Below are 21,251 nucleotides of genomic sequence, written 5' to 3'. Positions count from 1 at the left end.
TCTATTTTTCTGTTTTGTTCAGATCGGGTTATTTTATTCTAGCTCCATGATCACTGATTTTCTTCTGTCTCCATTCTGTAGTTTCACCTGTCAAGTTTTTTATTTTGTTGTTTTTAGTTCTGAAATTTCCATGCAGTTCTTCTTTATATCTTCTATTTCTTTGCTGAGGCTACTTATTTTTCATTTGTGTCAAGCTTGTTTATGATTGTTCGTGAAAGCATTTTGATACTGACCCTTTTAACATCTGCCAGGTAGTTCTGACATCTGTGTCATCCTGGTACTGGTGTCTATAGAGTCCCCAGTGATAAAAGATGATAAAAGATGATCATCCAAGATGATCTCAGTTAAGAACATCTTTTTTTTTTTGTATTTTTCTGAATTGGGGCAGGGGAGGCAGAAAGACAGACTCCCGCATGCGCCTGACCGGGATCCACCCTGCATGCCAACCAGGGGGCGATGCTTTGCCCATCTGGGGCATCGCTCTGTTGCAACCTGAGCGATTCTAGTGCCTGAGGCGGAGGCCATGGAGCCATCCTCAGTGCCTGGGCCAGCTTTGCTCCAATGGAGCCTCGGCTGCGGGAGGGGAAGAGAGAGACAGAGAGGAAGGAGAGGGGGAGGGGTGGAGAAGCAGATGGGCACTTCTCCTGTGTGCCCTGGCCGGGAATCGAACCTGGGACTTCCACACACCGGGCCAATGCTCTACCACTGAGCCAACAGGCCAGGGCTTAAGAACATCTTTTTTAGTTTTTATTTTGACATGATGAGTGATCTTCACTTGCAGCCTGGATGTTTAGTGCTATGTTATAAGACTGGATCTTACCTAAATCTCTGAGTAGAGCAGCTTCCTCTGACACTGAGGGGGACTGAGGGGTGCTACCTAGTTACTGCTGGGCAGAAATGCAATCCAGGCTCCCCACCCAGCCTCCTTAGAATCTTCCGTGTGGGTGTAAGTTTCCTCTTAGGCCTTTGTGTTTTTGCCCTGCCTAGGAAGGGAGGGGTACTACCTAGTAGTGAGGGTAGAATCTGGGCTTCCCTCTTGGCCTTCACTGACATTTTTGAGGGGGCTCATTGTCACCTAACTGGGGTGGGGGGGAATGGAAGTCCCTGATCTCCTCTGACATTACCACATGGGCTAGGGGTGGGATACAGTGTTTTCTGTGGGGTTGAGTTGAGTAGGGCAGTTATTGTCTAAAAATGTCCTGTTAGGCTGCCCCTTTTCTGGTCTTCTGGCCAGAGGAAGCTGGCTCTTATTGGGGGGGGTGATCTACATTAGTTGGCATTTCTGGGTTGCCAGTTTTCCAGCACCTAGTTTGGGATATCTGAAGCAAAAAAAAAGAAAGAAAGAAACATCAAGAGCTCAATGCTGTGTCTTTCTTTCGGCCTCAGAGTCTCTCTTCTCAGTCTGCCTCTTCTCCATCTCCCATTTTGGGTTTTTTTGGGGTTTTTTTTTCCGAAGCTGGAAACGGGGAGGCAGTCAGACGCTCGCATGCGCCCGACCGGGATCCACGTGGCACACCTACCAGGGGGCGATGCTCTGTCCATCTTGGGGCATCGCTCTGCCGCAATCAGAGCTATTCTAGCACCTGAGGCAGAGGCCATGGAGCCATCCTCAGCGCCCAGGCCAACTTTGTTCCAATGGAGCCTTGGCTGCAGGAAGGGAAGAGAGAGACAGAGAGGAAGGAGAGGGGGAGGGGTGGAGAGCAGATGGGCGCTTCTCCTGTGTGCCCTGGCTGGGAATCGAACCCGGGACTCCTGCATGCCAGGCCGACGCTCTACCACTGAGCTGACCGGCCAGGGCCCATTTCGTTATGTTTTAAATGTAGCATTCCATTTCTTTATCTGTATTAGTGGGGAACGGAGGTCCTATTTGTGCTTTTAAACATTTTAATAAATATTGACAAATGGCCTTGCTTTTCATAAAGATTTAATAATTTGTATTCTAATCAACACCTTTGAAAAGTGCCTGTGTACTGCACTCTGGAGCACTATGGTCAGGACACCTCCCATCAAGGGTGCAGTCAGTGAGGGCAGATCAGCCTGCAGACCCTAAACTGAAGCTTGTTTGGGTTCTGACTGTAGACATGGATCTCAGATCTGGCCAGCTACCCATTCCAAATTAACTTGCATTTAGGGTTACCTTGGGAAATTCAACTTTTTAAGAGATATCTTTGATTGGTCTTTTTGGTAAGTTGTAATTGTTTAATCACAGAAACACTTTCAGAGTGTGGAGAATGCTTGTGTGTTTGCATCATAATTACAGAAAAACGGTGAGGTGGCGGGAATCTGAAGGAAACTGAACGCATATCAAGTGAGGCATTGTTTTAAGGTTCATACTTCAAGTTAGAATTACTCTGCCTATTTGCCCCCCCTGCCACCACCCCCCCAGTTGAATTGTCATTTCTCTCTAGTAATGGCAAAATGCCTCCATGTTTATTATTTATTTATCTTAGAGGCTGATGAGAGAAGGAGAAAGGAGGGGGTAAAGGGCAGGGGAGAGCAGGAAACATCAACTCATAGTAGTAGTTGCTTCTCATATGTACCTTGACTGGGCAAGCCCGAGGTTTTGAACGGGCAGCCTTGGCACTCCAGGTCGATGCTTTATCCTCTGTGCCACCACAGGTCAGGCCAGCCTCTGCAGCTTAAAAAAATGATCCTCAGTACCTCTCTGTCTCTCATTTTGTGTTTGATGAAGCGTAGGAGGGAAAGGCATTGATCCTTTGAGATTCTCAGTTCAGAAGGGAGAATTGATCCTGTGCTCTCTCTGGGCATGTGTTCTTTGTGTCCTTGCTAAAACCAAAACAATTGCAGTTGATACGTAGCAAGCATTGTGTTCTTGATTGATCACAAGAACCCTAATGAGACTGAAACAAACAAACAAAACACAGAAAAGAAAGAAAGATTTTCAAGATGAATTGTTCTTTCTAACATGGTTGTCAGGTAACACAGGGTAATGATGTGTGCTGTTTTCCCTCTAAGACTCATTTCCCGAGAGGCTGTGTACAGGCTGTTTTTGCTGACCTCGTCTCTTTAATTACCCCTCTGCCTAGCCAGCGTGATGCTGATAGGCATCAAGAGTCAATGTCCCCATTCTGTGTGTAGGGAGGTGACCTAGGGTGTGCCCTGCCTTATGGGAGAAGGTTCAGGCACAGATAAAGTTGTTTTATTTCAGCACGCAGTTTCCATAGGCAGGCCCCAACCCCTTAAAAACAAGTTTTGCTTTGGCTTTCACTTTTTAAACCTTATTTTTGTCAAACATACAAGCTTATACTTGCATCTTGAAATTAATGGATTTTAAGTAGTGTCATTTTGTGTACTTTACTGGCATTGATAGCTTCACTTAACATTTTTTTCTGGACATACTAAAAAAACAACTTTATTGAGGTATAATTTACGTGCCATACAATTCACCCATTTTCCAGTATATGAGAAGGTTGTGCAACCATCACCATAATCTAGTTTTAGAGCGTTCTTGTGCCCCCTAAAGAAAAACCCATATCCGTTAGTACATCTCATTCCTGCCCTCAGCCCTGGCAGCCAACCACCAAGGGACTTCCTGTATAGATTTGCCTATTCTGAAGGTTTCATATAAGTAAAATCACACATGTTGTTTTTTGTGAATGACTTCTTTCACTTGGTGTTTTCAAGGTTCGATTGTGCATGTCTGCAACTGTTTCATTGTGTGGCTGGACCATATTCTATACACCCATTCATCAGTTGATGGACATTTGGGTTTTCCAGTTTTGGACTGGTATGAATCATGCTGCTGTGAAGCTTCATATACAAGTTTTGTGGGGACATATATTTTTATTTCTCTTGGTCATCTCCCTAGTAGTGGAGTTGCCGAGTCCTATGGTAATTCTCTGTTCAGGGAAAACTACTGAAGTAACTTAAAACTTTTAACTTTTAAGGTGAAAAAACATAAGGGTTAAGATTGCCTTCTGGCCTGATCTGTGGTGGTGCAGTGGGTAAAGCGTCGACCTGAAATGCTGAGGTTGCTGGTTCAAAACCCCGGGCTTGCCTGGTCAAGGGGGATATAGAAACTGATGCTTCCTGCTCCTCCTCCCCTTTCTCTCCCCCCCCCTTCTAAGATGAATGAATAAAATCTTTTAAAAAATTACATTCTGGAGATAAATTCAAAATATATTGTTTGCTCATCTTTAATTTTTAAGGACCAGCTTTTTGTCGTTTGGTGTGTTTTTAGAGCCCCTACCCTGCTTTTCCCTCCTGCTGACTCTGTTCTGAGCAGCGGAGCACCTTGATGCTCTCTCCCTCCGTGTGCCTAAAGTGTGTTCTGGTCATGTTTGGGCTAAGGGGGAGGGTCCTTATAAATGATATAAAGCAGGGGTCCCCAAACTTTTTACACAGGGGGCCAGTTCACTGTCCCTCAGACCGTTGGGGGGCCGCCACATACAGTGCTCCTCTCACTGACCACCAGTGAAAGAGGTGCCCCTTTCCAGAAGTGCGGCGGGAGCTGTATAAATGGTTTCAGGTGGCCACATGCAGCCCGCGGGCCGTAGTTTGGGGATGCCTGATATAAAGAATAGTTCATGAACATTTGTTCCTGGGTAGTTCTCAGCATGTCTCAGAGCTTGGATTTCCTTCAGGTAGGTCTGAAGGTGGGATGTGATTCCAGCTTCACAGCCAGGTGCTTGCTTTGAGGCAAATACTGAGCACCTCACCCAAGCCATTTGCACCAGTTCACTCAGTCCCCAGAAAGAGGGCTGTGGTGAGCCCAGCTCCTGCCCCAGGTGGCCCTCCCCTCCCAAGACCCCTTTTGCTGACCGGAAGTGGTCCAACAGTGTCCCCGCCTGGAGGCATGCTGAATTGTTGGAAGTGATTTGAAACCTGTGGGAACAGTCTAAACTCTCTCATGATCTGGTGGACAGTCAGCTTTTGTAAAATGTTTTGATAGGGCTATACCACAGACTTAGTAGTATTATGACCATCAAGTCAAGGTCCTTTTGGATCAGAAGCTAATAAATTTATCCACCCCATCCCTTTCCCTCAAGTTCAGGTTTGTTTGTATGATCACTGAAGGGCTGGGCGGAACAGGAAGCCCACGCTTGGAGCCTGGTTCTGCTATTAATGGCCCTGCTATTAAGTTCTCCTGTGGGAGAACTTAAACTGAACCTCAGAAAGCTGGTCTGTAACATAAAAGGGAGGTTCATGAAGAGTCCTAACACATTAGGTTGCTGACCAGAGTTCACAGGTGGTGGACGTTTGTATAAAGTGCTTTTCTTCTGAATCCCTGCGACCCCCAGTTCCCCCACCAGAGGGTCCCGCTCATCCCTGTGTTCTTCAGGTTTTTCCCCTCTCTGCCTTCCCTCCCCCTACCTCCTACACAGGGTGCCTGAAAACTGCAGCCTCCTGCTTGGGCGGAGTGAGTCTTCCATGGAGTTGGCGTTTTCTGTGCCTCTGCAGCACTCAGCGCTTTCTCTGTGATTTTTTTATTATTATTCATTTTTAGAGAGAGGGGAGAGAGAGAGAAGGGGGGAGGAGCAGGAAGCATCAACTCCCATATGTGCCTTGACTGGGCAAGCCCCCGGGTTCTGAACCTGCGACCTCAGCATTCCAGGTCGACACTTTATCCACTGCGCCACCACAGGTCAGTCAGGCTTTTATTTTTTAATTGAATTTATTGGAGTGACATTGGTTCACAAAATCTGTGATGTTTAGGGAATTTTCTTTTGCTCAAATATAAATTATTTGAGAAATGTTTTTCCCAGTTTCTCTATATTCTCCAGAATATCATGAGTCCAGCAGGTACTTTTTGGTTTCTAGGTAAAGGGGAAAATTTCTTTCTTGTTTGCAGGTAATCCAAATCCAACCCATGATCAACCAGTCCTTGTTGCCTTTTCTGGAATTGTCGTATACAATGTATACACTTAGGGATTTTGCATGTTTGCATTATGTAATAGTTTGTATCCCTAAAATTAGATTTAAACTTGTAAGTAAAGACCTGCCCCCCCTGACCAGGCGGTGGCACAGTGGATAGAGCGTCGGACTGGGATGTGGAAGGACCCAGGTTCAAGACCCCGAGGTTGCCAGCTTGAGTGCGGGCTCATCTAGTTTGAGCAAAAAGCTCACCACCTTGGACCCAAGGTCACTGGCTCGAGCAAGGGGTTACTCGGTCTGCTGAAGGCCCACCGTCAAGGCACATATGAGAGAGCAATCAATGAACAACTAAGATGTCGTAACGAAAAACTGATGATTGATGCTTCTCATCTCTCTTCGTTCTGTCTGCCCCTGTCTGTTCCTCTTTCTGACTCTCTCTCTGTCCCTGAAAAAAAATAAAAAAAAGACCTTCCCCCACAGCTGTGGAACTCAGGGCCCTGGGCATGAGGTTGGTGTGAGCTGTCACATCTGGACTCTTTCTCCTCCAGCCCGAGCCTGTGAGGTTTTCCTCCAGTAACTTTATCTGCTGAAATGCTCTTTCTGACTTTTCTCTCTTTTTTTGTGCAGGCAGCTGTGAGAAACTTTGGGACAAGGATGTTTCATTTAAGGACTTGTGCTACTAAGTTGAGGCCGTTGACGGCCTCCCAGACTGTTAAGACATTTTCCCAAAACAGACCGGCAGCTGCTAGGACGTTTGGGCAGATCCGGAGCTACACTGCCCCTGTAGCTGCAGAGCCCTTCCTGAGTGGGACTAGTTCCAACTATGTGGAGGAGATGTACTATGCCTGGCTGGAGAACCCCAAGAGTGTGCACAAGGTAAGGCTCGCAGGAGCGGGTCCTTTGTGTTTGGAGTCATGGCTGATGTCGGCTGGCCATTCAGGTAAGTGTCCTGAGGAGCCCTCAGGCAGGCAGGCCGGGGGCTGGGAGCCCCTGCGACCGAGTCCTCTGCGGCCACCGGGCCCAACAGGAACCACCTTCTCTGGAGGGGCACCCCACTTGCCCACTGTGCCTCGCTCCCTAGAACATGCAGCGGTCGACCCATGAGGATCTGCAGACACACTTGCACCTCCCAGGATCTCAGCGAGGCTGCCCGCGGTGGAGACGCCGGAGACGGGAAGTCGGCAGAAGGGTGGCCTGCAGGGCACTCCTCGTCCCAGTGTCCTGAGGACACCTTGGAATCATCTCGTTTGTTTGTTTGTTTGTTTAATTGATTGATATTTAGAGAGAGAGGAAGAGAGACAGAAACATCGATCTATTCCTGTATGTGCCCTGACCAGGATGGATCCCTCAAGCTCTGTGTCTCGGGACAGCACTCTCACCACCTGAACCGCCCCACCAGGGCTCGTCGTCTGATTCCTGTGCCGTCCACATGTTAGAGTATTAGCTCGTGGTTTCCTCCTGTATCTGGAAGTGCATTCTGTGAAGGCTCCCCTCGGATTTCCCTGGGTTACCCGGAAGGCTTGTCCCTCTGAGTGCCCCTCTCCTCACAGTTTGCTTGGTACAGGGAACAGCTAGTGGCAGGATTTCTTCACAGCAGTTGGCCAGTGGAAATATGTGGGTTTTAATGACCGGTTCTTGGTTTTCAGGTCAGGCAGTGGCCCCGCGCAGGAGCTGGAGGGTGGGGCCCGAGGGCCTGGTGGCAGGGATGCTGTGTGGAGGGCGCTCGGGGCTGCGGCCGTGTGTTCAGAGCAAGCTGACGTCATGGCTGGGGGTTTGGCCTTCTCCTTCCTTGTGAACTGTAGAGTCTCATCAAAAGGTAGCCTGCTTCGCTTGGGCCCCAAGAATAAACTCGACTAGTGACATTTAAGATTGGCTACATTTGTGTGACTGCAGGAGCCACCAGCCCTGTCTCACCAGAAATGCCACCTCTATGTCTGAACCTCATGGCTTAGTGAAAGAGGGCATGTAGCTGGGTTTTTCCCATTTTCTTGGCCACCTGAGCCCACTGGGGCCTGATTTCCCGTGCGGTCGTCTGGGGCCTTTCTCTGGGCTGTTGAGAGTGGGAGGAAGTGCTGTGAGGACAACCCGCCAGCGTGCTGTGTCTAGAGGTCTCTGAGGACAGTTGTTGCAAGCTTGTCTCTGGAATAAACTTGGCCCAGAGGTTTCAGAACCGGACTCTTACCTCAGCTCAGGCCTGTCCCTTGCCTTCCTTTTCTCAAGTATGACCTCTTTGTGGAACCAACCAGGTCTTCTTAAATTATAGTTGGTTTTAGAGAGAGCAGCACCTAGGCGCACGTGAGGCTCACCTGTGATGCAGGGTTGTGGAGGGGCTTGGGGGGGGTGGCCACTGGACCGCCCATCATAGTCCTTTCTCTGATAGTCTGATGGGGCCACCACCTTTAGTCTTGGGCAGAGACCAGGGTGTGTCTTGCACTCTCAGCAGGTCCTATGGGACAGAGCTGAGGCAGCCTTTTTTTTTAATTGAGTTTAGCAAGAGAGGGAGGGAGAGAGACAGGAACATAGAGCTTACTGGGGATCAAACTAGCAACCTCTGCTCTTTGAGATGATACTCTAACCAACCGGGCTATCTGGCTAGGACTGAAGCAGCTTTTCTTTGCTGACCTTGAAGTTTGTGGACGTTTTGCTTGCACAGCAAGGAGAGAAGATAGTGAAGTTGTCTGGAGATGTTCTCTCCGTGGGCTACTTGTGGTTTAGAAACAGCGGCATTGCTCTAATTGACCATAAACCCACTTGGTTTCCATAACTGAGAGGAATACCCAAGCATAACCCCTGAATTTATCTGCTTCCATGGAGACGGGTCAGGCATTTCCAGATCTCAGTGCCTCCTAGATGCAGAGGTGGGCAGAGCTCTGAGCTGGACCTGGGGGCTGCCTGTCCTCAGCACGTGGGGATGGTTTAAGCAAGGCCCTGTGTGGATAGGAGCTCTGGGCCAGCTCTCTGCATCTTGTGTGTTGTCCTTCAAGATGCTTAGCCCTAAAGCAGGAACCTTTTTTTTTTTTTTTTTTTTTTTTATATTTTTCTGAAGCTGGAAACGGGGAGGCAGTCAGACAGACTCCGCATGCGCCTGACCGGGATCCACCTGGCACGCCCACCAGGGGGCGATGCTCTGCCCATCTGGGGCGTCGCTCTGTCGTGACCAGAGCCACTCTAGCGCCCAAGGCAGAGGCCAAGGAGCCATCCCCAGCGCCCGAGCCATCTTTGCTCCAATGGAGCCTCAGCTGCGGGAGGGGAAGAGAGAGACAGAGAGGAAGGAGAGGGGAAGGGGTGGAGAAGCAGATGGTCGCCTCTCCTGTGTGCCCTGGCCGGAAATCGAACCCAGGACTTCCGCATGCCAGGCCGACGCTCTACCACTGAGCCAACTGGCCCGGGCCAAGCAGGAACCTTTTATGCAGGTTCTGTGGGGGTGGGCAGTCGACCCTTGGCCTCCCACACCTGGTCGTCCTGTGTAGACATACACGGCAGTCACACCATGTTTCAGGAAGGGTGCAGGGCCCAGCAGTTGGCACAGAGAAGACATATCAGGAGGGTTTAGAAACCGCCCTGTGCAGCCTTTTCCTGCACAGCAGTGATGTGAGCCAGGCCATGTGCACAGGAAGCTGGTGCTAGGACACCGTGCAGGATTTGCAACACTTCCTAACTCAGAAAAGTCCCTGTACAAGGTAGCTAGGAAAACATACATCTGTTGTTTAACCGGTCACTGTTGACTGTTTTGGCTTGAGGAGTCATTTGTTTACCTGAACTTGTTCCAAGATGGCCATACATGTGTCTTCCTTGGTGACTTGTTGCCTGAATTTCATGTTTGTAGCAGTTGAAAAGCATTGTTAGTATCAGAACTTGAGATAGTTGTCTTTAATGGTGTTGGGGTCTGCAGTGGACTGGCAATCATTAGTTTATCAATGTGTGATGGCCTTTGAGCCTGAGGTTTGATCCCTTCCAGGGTGGCCATCAGGTTATCAAAGTGTTTGTGGGCAGATAGGGCGGGTTCCTAGCCAAGGTGGAGACAGTGAGGCAGCCACAGAAGTGACATTGGACAAGAGAAAATGGCTTAGTTCAGAACCCAGAGTCCAAGAATTTGATAGCTGAAATAAGCATTACTAACCCAGGGTTAAGTTCTGGTCATCAACTTCATGTCCTTGCAGGTGCCTTTTTTTTTTTTTTTTAGAGAGAGAGAGAAAGAGAGGGAGATGCCACCTTATTCCACTTACCTGAGCATTCATTGATTGCTTCTCATGGGTGCCCTGACTGGGGATTGAACCTATGGTCTTGACATACCGGGTCTGCTCTATCCACTTAGCAACCCAGCCAGGCAGCTGCAGGTGCTTTTTAAAGTGTAAGGAGCTGTGCAGTATGGGGTGTTCTGTCAAGTAGCTGTGCTTCTCCTTCCCTGGCTTCACCCAGGCTGCAGGAAGAGAGCAGGGCCCCCAGACTCCAGAGCTGGTGCAGGGCGGCTCCCTGTGGTGGGCTCCATTGTGTGTGTGGCTGACATACTTAACACACAGTGGGGCCTTTGAGACAAGTGAGGAACACCAGGTGGAACATTTCTGTCCCTCCAAACCTGAAGCCTGGGGTGTGGACTCTGCCGTGAACTCTCAGCCGGGAACTTGGCACCGGGATGCTTGTGATCTGCTGACAGGGAACAGGCAAAGTCCATCCGCCTCGCTGCCTCGCTGCAGCAGGCTCACACCCACCTCCCCTGGGGAGCAGTCACCCACCTGTGAGGTCAGCGCCTCTCTGCGGTGGGGTGGAGCCTCTGGACCCTGGACAGCCCCGCAACTAGCAGTGCACTCGTCACCGTGCGTGGCACCACCACACCTGACGCCACCTGTCAGTCCCGTTGCCTGTGAAGGAGTCTGAGCCTGTGAATCCAGCCCATCAGGTGTTGAGCACCTGCTGTGCCCTGGAGGAATGGGGATGTTGGTGACTGCAGCGAGAGCCTGTGGTGGTCCTCTGAGGTCTGGGGGGTTTGTGAGGGAGCAGAGGAGGAGAGCTTGCCTTTGAAAGCAGTTCACAAGCTGGCTACTTAAATGCTTTGGTTACATCGTTAAAGTAAGAATTCAGGTTTCATTTCAACCTTATTTGCACTTGAAATCTGTCATGTTTTGGTTTAAGGAATTTCGTCAACAGATTGATGGCCTTAAACCCACTCATGGGAGGTGGCTGCAGGCCATACCTCTGAGGACAGGCGGTCTCACTCCTGACCATGAGCCACCTCACCCTTCTCCCCCTCAGCCCCTAGCCATGCGCAAGTAAGGAGTACCATGATATTTTTCACTGCCAGACTGCCCAAGACACGGTCCCAGCCCACCTTCCCAGTCCTGTCTGCCAGCTCACCCGTGTTGCCATGGGACCATCTCTTCTCGGTCCCTGCACAGCCAGCTGTCTGTCTGAGCGCTGACCTTGGCCCTGGCACCTGCTCTGAAATAGCATGGTCTTATCTGTCCTGCTCCCAAGAGGGAGAAGCTCATCATAGACCTTGTCTCCAAACCTCAGAGCATGCCACAGAGACCACCTGAGTGGCTGTTTGTGGAGTGGCACCTCTGAGTACCATGCTCACCTCTGCATGTGTCGGGGGAGATGGTCCTGTGCACTGAGTCCACTGCAGGACCCTGTGGTCCTGCCTGGCGGAGGCGCTGGCCTTCAGGCAGGTGCCCTCTCTCACCTGGTGGGCAGAGGACTGAGTGTCTGCATCTGGCCATTGGTCTGTCCAAGGACAGTTTCCTTAGTTGTGATGCAGATGTCGGAGGCTCTGACCTTGATGACTGGATGTGCCTTGACTCTCAGTGTGGCAGATAAGCAGTTAAATCTGCCTGTGTCACACCTGAAGATTAGCACCACCAGTCCAGCCCAGGGGGACACAGAAGCCCAGGTCTGGCCTTGATTTTACTTGTTTTACGTTGTAGTGCACAGGTTTTGCCAAGTTTATGCTTCAAGAACTGTCCGTGGCCCTGGCCGGTTGGCTCAGCGGTAGAGCATCGGCCTGGCGTGCGGGGGACCCGGGTTCGATTCCCGGCCAGGGCACACAGAAGAAGCGCCCATTTGCTTCTCCACCCCCCCTCCTTCCTCTCTGTCTCTCTCTTTCCCTCCCGCAGCCAAGGCTCCATTGGAGCAAAGATGGCCCGGGTGCTGGGGATGGCTCCTTGGCCTCTGCCCCAAGCGCTAGAGTGGCTCTGGTCGCGGCAGAGCGATGCCCCGAAGGGGCAGAGCGTCGCCCCCTGGTGGGCAGAGCGTCGCCCCTGGTGGGTGTGCCGGGTGGATCCCGGTCGGGCGCATGCGGGAGTCTGTCTGACTGTCTCTCCCCATTTCCAGCTTCAGAAAAATACAAAAAAAAAAAAAAAAAAAGAACTGTCCGTCACCCAGATGTAAAAATCTTTCAGGTAAAGGTGGGTGGGAGGTTCCTTTGTTGAGGTGGGTTCTTTGTCTGAGGGCCAGGTGGGCAGGGCACACCTGAGTGCAGGTGCCCAAACCTGCTGCCTGGGGCATGTGAGGGAGGGCCTGGTGCAGACAGGTGGTGTGTGAGCTACAGGAGAGGCGAGAGCGCATTCCTGGTCTGCTCCCCTGTGGGCGGGTTCTCTGCAGGTCCCTCTGTGTCACTGTCCTCCGCCTGCTAGGAGGGCTAGGAGGGCCAGGAGGGGGGTCCTGACAATGGCGACTGCCCTCCCAAGGATAGGCTGGAGGGGCCCTGTGCTCTGGACAGGTGCCCTAGGCTGGGGGGGTCCTGTGCTCTGGACACGTGCCCCTCCCAGGGCTAGGCTGGAGGGGCCCTGTGCTCTGGACACGTGCCCTAGGCTGGAGGGGCCCTGTGCTCTGGACACGTGCCCTAGGCTGGAGGGGCCCTGTGCTCTGGACACGTGCCCCTCCCAGGGCTAGGCTGGAGGGGCCCTGTGCTCTGGACACCTGCCCTTGAAGTTCATTTCATGTCATCGTCGGAGGGCGAGGAACCCTGCCCGGAGGCACTGACCTCTCCAGGAGCAGGAGGTTGGCGCTCCACGGGCTCTGGGTGTCCCAGATAGCTGCTCCTGCTTCTGCTGCCGCCCCTGCTGTACTCTACGCTGCTGTTTCTGAAGAGGGGACAGCTTGTGACTCCTGTGTTGCCTTTTGCCTCTGGATCCTTAAGCAGCTGGTGCCATCAAGATGACGGGCTGCTAGGCAGCTGGGCACCTTTGGTCCAAGGTCTTGCTGTTGGACGACGGCCACTGCGTCTCTGAACGCGTCTTCAGCATTCTGTGAGGCAGAAGACAAACTGTTTGCTATAAGGCTTGAAGAAAGTGTGGGTTGTGTGTGCTGCCTCCAGTGGCTATTGGTTTTAGGGCCATGCCCAGCCCTCCAGCAGCTCCAGGGTATGTATCCAGAGCAGAAATGTGTGTGGACACAGGTGAGGATGGGGTGCCATTGTGGGGTTAGGTTTGGGGTAAAAAAGAAAGTTGATTAGCTTTTCTGTGGCGGGAGCAGCTTGCTGTTTGTTCTTGCTGTGCAAGGCCATTAGCTGCCACGTCTTAGGGGCTCCTTGCAGGCCAGACCCTCAGTTATCAGAGGCCTGGACAGAGACCAGGGAGAGCCCTGGGCCAGAGCTGCTCCCAGGATGCAGAGAGTTCACTTGGACCTGCTGTCAAAGCCCCAGGAAGTTGGAAATGTTTGGAGTGTCCAGTGTGTCAGCTTTGTATGTCCTTGTGATGAACCAGGTAGGGACCAAGCAGGGTCTGTACCTGGCCTGGGAAGTGGACACTGAGGCAGCCACTCCTTTCTCATTCAGTAGAGCAGGTTCAGTGAGTGTGAGTGGGAACAGCTTGACAGGACAGTTGAGAGCGTGGTCTTGGGTTCTACGTCGCACTGGGGGGCAGAGGACTCCCGATGTCAGGGTACCTGGGCCAGGTGCCGTGCGGTCCATGTGGCAGCCACTATAGACAGCAGCCCCAGTTCTCTGTACAGTCAGCTGGCACACTGACAAGCAGCCAGAATGATAAAAACAGGAGCGCCTTGAACAGTAAGGTTTGTTAAAACATTTTTAAATTACTATTAATATATAATTCAGTTTATTTTATTAAGAGATACAGACAGGATGGGAGAGATAAGAAGCATCAAATCTCTGTTGCTGCTCTTTAGTTGTTCATTGATTGCTTTCTCATACTTGCCTTGACTGGGGGGCTACAGCAGAGCGAGTGACCCCTTGCTCAAGCCAGCGACCTTGGGCTCAAGCCAGCGACCCCATGCTCAGTCAAGCTGGTGAGCCTGCACTCAAGCTGGCAATCTCAGGGTTTTGAACCTGGGTCCTCTGTCTCCCAGTCCAGTGCTCTACCCACTATGCCACCAACTGGTCAGACTTGATTCAGTTTTTATTAAGATATAAACTCTGGCCCTGGCCAGTTGGCTCAGTGGTTGAGCGTCGACCGGCATGTGGAAGTCCCAGGTTCCATTCCTGGCCAGGGCACACAGGACAAGTGCCCATCTGCTTCTCCACCCCTCCCCCTCTCCTTCCTCTCTGTCTCTTCCCCTCCTGTAGCCAAGGCTCCATTGGAGCAAAGTTGGCCTGGGTGCTGAGGATGGCTCTATGGCCTCCACCTCAGGCACTAGAATGGCTCCGGTTGTAGTGGATCAATGCCCTAGATGGGCAGAGCATCACCCCCTGGTGGGCATGCCGGGTGGATCCCGGTTAGGCGCATGCAGGAGTTTGTCTGTCTGCCTCCCCGCTTCTCACTTCAAGAAAATAAAAAATAAAAAAAAATTAGGAAAAAAACCCCAGCAAAACTCTGATGTTTGATATAGTCACTATGTTGTACAGTCATCACCTGTACAACAGTTTGATTTTTTTAATTAAGTTTCTGAGTGCAAGAGGAATATGTTCTTACTGCAGAATGATTTGAACGTTCTGCAAAGCTCCCCTAACACCACTTGTAGCAAGAGGCCAGAATGCCCTGTGTGAGGCGGGCGTCCTGGCCTCCGCTCACCACAGCATGTTTCCTAGTTTGTGACTGGCGGCAGCAGGCAGTGGTCCCTTTGGGACCATGGAGCCAGGAGACCTATTCGACACCTGGACAGTTGTGGGTGGTGCTCACCAGGAAGGCAAATACAAATCTGGTGACGGTACTTCCCATGTTCTTCGAGCAGTCCGAACAGAGTTTACTGACGAGAACCATAAAACTGGAAAATGCATGGTAGAAAAGAAAGACAGTGTTTTCATTTTTCCAGCCTTTTTGGTTTTTAATAGTTTGGGCTTTTTAAATCTTAGTTTCTTTGATCTCTGAAACTTTTATTTTTTAACTCACATCTTTGAGATGAGCAAAATACCATAGTTCCCAGTATCTGTGCACATTATGAATTGAACCATTCAGACATGATGTAGCTGGCCTGCAGATTGTGTGCTGACTGCTGTCACCTATACGACTCAGTCTTTACAGAACTGAGCCCAGAGTGTTAGGTACCTCGCCGAGATTACAGGTCTCAGAGAGATTGAAAGTCCTCCCTCTGACCGCACTCCCTGAGCCCTCCACTCCTGAGTAGCCCTCCTGAAGTACAGACAGCAAGGTTTCCCCAGGAGTTGGAGCCCTGGCTGCCTCTTACACAAGGGTCCGTTGTGTGTCAGGGGTGAGGGCACCAGCAAGGCCTGGGCCAAAGAAGCTGTGCCAAGGGACAGAAGGTTAGGACAGATAGGCAGGAAGGCCTTGTCCTGGTCCTGGGCTGCCTCAGGCTTTGGGGTGATGACAGAAGGGCAGCCACAGGGCATCTGCATCCTTGGTGTGGGGCATCCTGAGTGGTGAGGGGGCAGGCCCAGCCTCCAAGAGACCTGTCCTTGGAGATAGAAGCAGCTAACCAGACCACGAGGACATTCCCCAACCAGGACGTGACCTGCCTGCAGAGAACAGTTCTTTTTTTTGGCTGAAAATGAAGACAAGGCCCCAGTGAGCACTGGAGTGACACATGTGTTCCTTCTCTCTTCAGTCATGGGACATTTTTTTCCGAAACACCAATGCTGGGGCACCCCCAGGCACCGCCTACCAGAGTCCACTCCCCCTGAGCCCAGGAGCCCTGTCTGCCGTGGCCCGAGCGCAGCCCCTGGTAGCCGCCCAGCCCAACGTGGACAAGCTCGTTGAGGACCACCTGGCAGTGCAGTCTCTCATCAGGGCCTACCAGGTAAGGTGGTGCTGGCTGGCCTCCCGAGGATGACGTTGCCCTCCAGCCCTGCAAATGCTGGGCGCTGTCTCCCTGCCCTGGGATCTAGGGATGTAAAAATGAGAAAGACGAGAAAAGGAGCAGGACATTCTCAGCCTTTGTGCAAGTCCTCCGCCACCTTTAGCGCTTGCCCTGGAGGTCACTCCTGATCTGTCTCCATAGGTTGGCAGGAAAGATTTGTGAGCAGGAAGACAGTGCTAGCTGGCGGGAAGTGCCAGTGACCAGGAGGACTGTCTGTCCCCGTGTCAGCTGCTCGTACCTGAATACAGTAGGAGGAGATGAACCTGTAAGGGTCTGGGGACAGAACATGCCCTTGGAAGCAGGGAGAGGCAGGTGAGGTCATTGCAGTTCACAGTCCACCCCCTGGGGCAGACCTGGGCAGAGCCTTTCTCAGAGCCCAGCAGCCCCTAGCCACCTGACATAGGGAAGAGCCCAAGTCCACGTGTGGGCACCTGGTCCCAGGGCAGCCCTGGGGAGCAAAATCTCAGGGGCCCCTGTGAGCCAGGCTCCCCTGCTGCCTCTCACGTTCCACAGCGCAGCCCGTGGGTCGGGGGTTCTCCGCCCTCTGGACAGGGGCACAGCCAGTGGGTCGGGGGTTCTCCGCCCTCTGGACAGGTGCACAGGGGCACAGCCAGTGGGTCAGGGGTTCTCCGCCCTCTGGACAGGTGCACAGGGGCGCAGCCAGTGGGTTCTCCCCAAGGAGCGAAGCTGTGCGGGGACCCGAGGGCGGCAGGCTGGGCCCACAGTGCCGCTCCCAGTGGGTGCCGCTGTGGACAGGTGCATGCACTCAGCAGCTGCCGCCACCAGGGGGTTGTCACTGCTCCTGTCAGTGCCACCAGAGCGCGTGGGTGACGTGCCCCGTGCTTCAGGAAGCAGACTTGGAGGGACTTTCTTTTTCCTCTTTCTAGGCAGTTCAGGTCAGATGTGGAAGTCCCTGACATAGCTGTCCTTTGTCTGACACTGCGCCCTGACCCCCCAGCAGGGACGGACAGGACCCCACGGTCTACCTCAGACTGCCTCTGCCCAGCAGTGGTGTCCCTTCCTCCTCAGGAACCTCTCCTGTTCTAAGCGGAGGTGGCATCACACTGGGGTGACAGTCCCCAGCAGACCTGTTTCCATTTATCCAGTAGGTCCTTTTAGACTCCCAACTTTTTTCTTTTTTTTTTTTTTTTTAAATATTGAGAGGTTTTTTTGTTTTGTTTTTTGAGATTTTATTTATTGATTTTAGAGAGAAAGGGAGGGCGGAGGAGCAGGAAGCATCAACCCATAATAATTGCTTCTCATACATGCCTTGACCAGGCAAGCCCAGGGTTTCGAACCAGTGAGCTCAGCGTCCCAGGTTGATGCTCTGTCCAGTGTGCCACCACAGGTCAGGCAGATTCCCAACTTTCTTGTAACCTGAGGCATTTTTCATAAAAGTGCCTTTGTGCACAGTAGTGTTTAGAAAGTCAACTATTAGCCCTGGGCAGTTGGCTCAGTGGTAGAGCGTTGGCCTGGCGTGCAGAAGTCCCAGGTTCGATTCCCAGCCAGGGCACACAGGAGAAGCACCCATCTGCTTCTTCACCCCTCCCCCTCTCCTTCCTCTCTGTCTCTCTCTTCCCCTCCCGCAGCCAGCTGAGGCTCCATTGGAGCAAGGATGGCCCGGGCGCTGGGGATGGCTCCTTGGCCTCTGCCCCAGGCGCTAGAGTGGCTCTGGTCGTGGCAGAGCGATGCCCCGGAGGGGCAGAGCATCGCCCCCTGGTGGGCATGCCGGGTGGATCCCGGTCGGGCGCATGCAGGAGTCTGTCTGTCTCTCCCCATTTCTAGCTTCAGAAAAATACAAAAAAAAAAAGAAAAGAAAAGAAAGTCAACTATTTTAAGGCTTTTAAAAGTTAATCTGTTACTTGGGTTCATTGCTCTCAAGGAAAGTTTGACCACATGTGACTTTTACCCCACAGCCCAGGACCTGCTTAACCACTGCTTGTGTTATTGCTTCCAGGTCAGGGGTCACCACATTGCAAAACTTGATCCTCTCGGAATTAGTTGTGTAAATTTTGATGATGCTCCAGTAACTGTTTCTTCAAACGTGGGTGAGGATTAATCTGTAAATGCTAATTTTAATGTACTTTTACTTTTTTTTACCCCTTCCCTCTTTTTTTTCTCCTGTCCTTTTGTGTGTGTCCCTCCCTCTCCATCGCTGGCCCTTCCGTAGATACGAGGGCACCATGTAGCTCAGCTGGACCCCCTGGGAATTTTGGATGCCGATCTGGACTCCTCCGTGCCCGCTGACATTATCTCATCCACAGACAAACTTGGTGAGGGCCTGAGAGCAGCCAGCGCTGCGCTGCTTAGCTCCCGTGTCCCAGCCGTGACAGCCGGACGGGAGGGAAGGCTCTTAAGTTTCCTTTGTTCTGATCACTTGAAAGTTACCGGACATGCAGCCATAGTGTGTTGGGGCAAGTTATTTTTATTCCAGTTTTTCAGCCAGTTTGTGTGAGCTCAGTTGTCTGAGGCTCAAATTGGAAAGTAAAATTTGGGACAGAAAAGGTTTAGGACACAGGAAAAGGATGGCCCACCTGTGCAGGTGGTCAGAAGATAATCAAAGACTCAGGCCGCCGGCTGCGGGTTCCAGACCTCGGTGCAGGGCCGCCTGCGCCAGGACGAGGCTGTGCTCAGCCCTGCGGTCACTGACGGGACGAGCTCCAGAGAGGGTTGTGCAGCTGAGGGTCTCGATTCCTAACTGCTGGTGATCACACTGAGGAAACTTCGGAAGGCGCCCTGGTGCACAGAGAGGCGTGTGAGGCCTACAGGCCATCACCACACGCCCCTCGCTGCTGCCGCCGTGCTGTGCAGGGCGTGGCTGGCTCACCCCACTCAGTCGCTTCCTCAAGTTAATCTGCTCTCAGTCACCGTGTTGCTAACTGTGCTAAAGAAATGATGATGTGACTAATTCTGAAGTGGGCGGGCTTCACAGAAACCGTGCATGCTAATGAGACTGACGATTACCCCCTGCCTAACACTGCTCTTGCCAGGGGACCTAACTCGCCGCCTCTGGGTGAGGCTGACCAGTGCTGACCAGTGCTGACGTGGGAGGTGAGGCTAGCCTGCACTCAGCGTGGCTCTGGCATCGGTGTCAGTGGCTTGTCGCTGGTCTTTCTGCATTTCAGAAGCAGTCACAGGTGGCACAGGGTTTTCTCTGCGCTGGGCCTGCACTCAGGTGTGCGAGGGAGACCCTTCTGACTGTGACTGAGGAGGGCCAGTTCAGGTCATAGGCAGTGTTGTGCTCCCAGAGGCGGGCTATTCTCTGTGGTGTCCCCAGGACATGGAGCCTCTGTCCTCTTCCTCCTCCTCCCCATGTATCCTGCAGCACCCAGGCCTGACACCCCCATCCTCACCTGTCCCGATGCCTCCTCAGCACGCGTGCCCTCCTGGGAGATGGCCCATGGGTCACATGGCAGACCCTCCAAACAGAACAGGAAGGGTGCGTGGGAGGTGAGGTCTCCTTTCCCACCCTCCCAGGGACGTGGGTGCCAGTTTCTTGGTATCAGAACAGACCTGTTCAGCTCTCATTAGAGCTGCTTAGGGAGTCTAGAGCTTTCCTGCCCCACGTGGTCAGTTTGGTCAGAGCCACAGCCGACCCAGGTGATGAGTCTGGGAAGGGAGGGAAGTCAGCTGTGGACCCTGCCCAGCTCCACAGGTCACAGCTCATCGAGGGCACCGGCAGGGCCTCTGTTCGTTCTAGGCCGCCGTGACCTTGCTGTACACCCCACTCTGGAGTGGCATCCCTGACAGCGCACCTCACAATGGGGGTGGGTGTTACAAATCAGGGACACAAGCGGTGGCCCCACAGCACCCTGAGGTCGCTAGAGGAAGATGCTGCTTCCTCTGGCCAGGGGCCCTCAGAACCACTTGAGAAAGTCAGGGAGCCGCCACCCCCTTTGCCGAAGAAAAGTGTGTTTTCATCTTGAGAATTTGAAGTAATGTGACATAAAAGTCATGATAAGTCTTTAGCTACAAAAATGGGAAATAGTGTAAACCAATATATGTTTGCATCTGTAGGAAAATTAGTCTTGAGTTGTCTCACCCTTGATGTGCGTGGATCAAGAAAATAGTGGTCCAGCACAACCACTCCGTCCACGGGCCTTGGACCGCTTCTCGGGCGCTTTCGTGAGGTCACCTGAACCTTAGGCCTGGCTCTGCTGGGTCCCTGTCTCATCTGTCAGATTGTTTCAGAATTAGCTAAGCTCCTCAGGACGGAGCTAGACCCTGAGGTCCACCCTGGGCCAGCGTGATCAGCACTGGCCCCCTGGTGGAGCGCTGGAGCCCAGGTCACACAAGGCTGTGGGTGAGGCCCGGGCTCGCCTGAGTGACGGGGGCACGGTGCCACTGCGGGCGGGTTCGGGGTGAGCAAGGGTCCTGCTGTCCTCGGCTGCTGCCACGCCTCCTTGGGGCTTCTCATCTCTACAGGGAAACTGAGATTGGGGACACATTGCAGAGCACGCTGCAGGCAGGGGCAGTGGGCAGTGGGAGCAGGACTATTGTCCACTCGGAATCTCTTAATGTAGAATGTGTAAATGCTTCCCACTGAGCTCTTGACCCTTATTGACCAGTTGTGAGAAGGCTGGGGAAGGCTGGCCTAGCACTTCTCCCAGCCCCTGAAGTAAGATGGAGAGATGGGGTGTTAACAGGCTGGGCGGCCATGGGGCTCCTGGGGGCTCCTGGGAGGGATGTCAGGACACTGCCCTTGCGGCATTACTGTGGAGGCAGCACAGCGCGGTGGAGATGCTGGGCTTGCTGGTACTTCTGATTGAAATTGAACTCGTGGTAGAACAGTTTCTCCATTTGGTGCGGGTAGTTGCTAGCAGCAGGTGCCTTTTCTCAAGGTGTGTTTGTTGGAGGCCAGTTCTAGGTGCCACACTGTCCCATCCACTCACCTCCCAGAGGAGGGCTGGGAGCCCCACCCTGAACCTGTCTATGTAGCCCCCAGTCTGGCCACGCTGAGCTGCCCTGGACTGCTCTGGGGACCTGAGAAAGTTCCCTTTAGCTGCCACCCACCTTCTCTTTCAAGTGCAACATTTGCATTAGATTGCAACTTAAGCCTGCCATCTTCAGCAGTTTCTGAGTAAACGCTACAGTCTACCTGCTCACAGTAACAGTGATTGAGGCTCACATACAAGAAGAACCGGAAACATTGTATCAGCGAGAGGGCCCGGAGCACTGCAGTGTTTGCCCATTGTCAGTCTTGGGATATG

The 21,251-nt window shown here is 52.4% G+C and overlaps 1 protein-coding gene across 2 annotated transcripts in view; it reads left to right on the top strand.

Annotated features, from left to right (window-relative positions):
• OGDH (oxoglutarate dehydrogenase) overlaps positions 1-21,251 on the top strand; it is a 47,490-nt gene that overhangs the window by 7,894 nt on the left and 18,345 nt on the right. Inside the window, exons 2-4 of one of the 2 annotated variants that reach the window (XM_066238222.1) lie at positions 6,463-6,711; positions 15,790-15,981; positions 17,999-18,089. In XM_066238222.1, the coding sequence (XP_066094319.1) occupies positions 6,490-6,711; positions 15,790-15,981; positions 17,999-18,089 (505 nt within the window). In that variant the 5' untranslated portion in view covers positions 6,463-6,489. Of the gene's footprint in view, positions 1-6,462; positions 6,712-15,789; positions 15,982-17,998; positions 18,090-18,211; positions 18,315-21,251 lie in introns of both variants that reach the window. The other variant, XM_066238221.1, reaches the window with a different exon arrangement.

Source organism: Saccopteryx bilineata, chromosome 7 (assembly GCF_036850765.1).
Source record: "Saccopteryx bilineata isolate mSacBil1 chromosome 7, mSacBil1_pri_phased_curated, whole genome shotgun sequence".
NCBI classification, from domain to species: domain Eukaryota; kingdom Metazoa; phylum Chordata; class Mammalia; order Chiroptera; family Emballonuridae; genus Saccopteryx; species Saccopteryx bilineata.
This window is presented reverse-complemented; position numbering and strand designations above follow the sequence as displayed.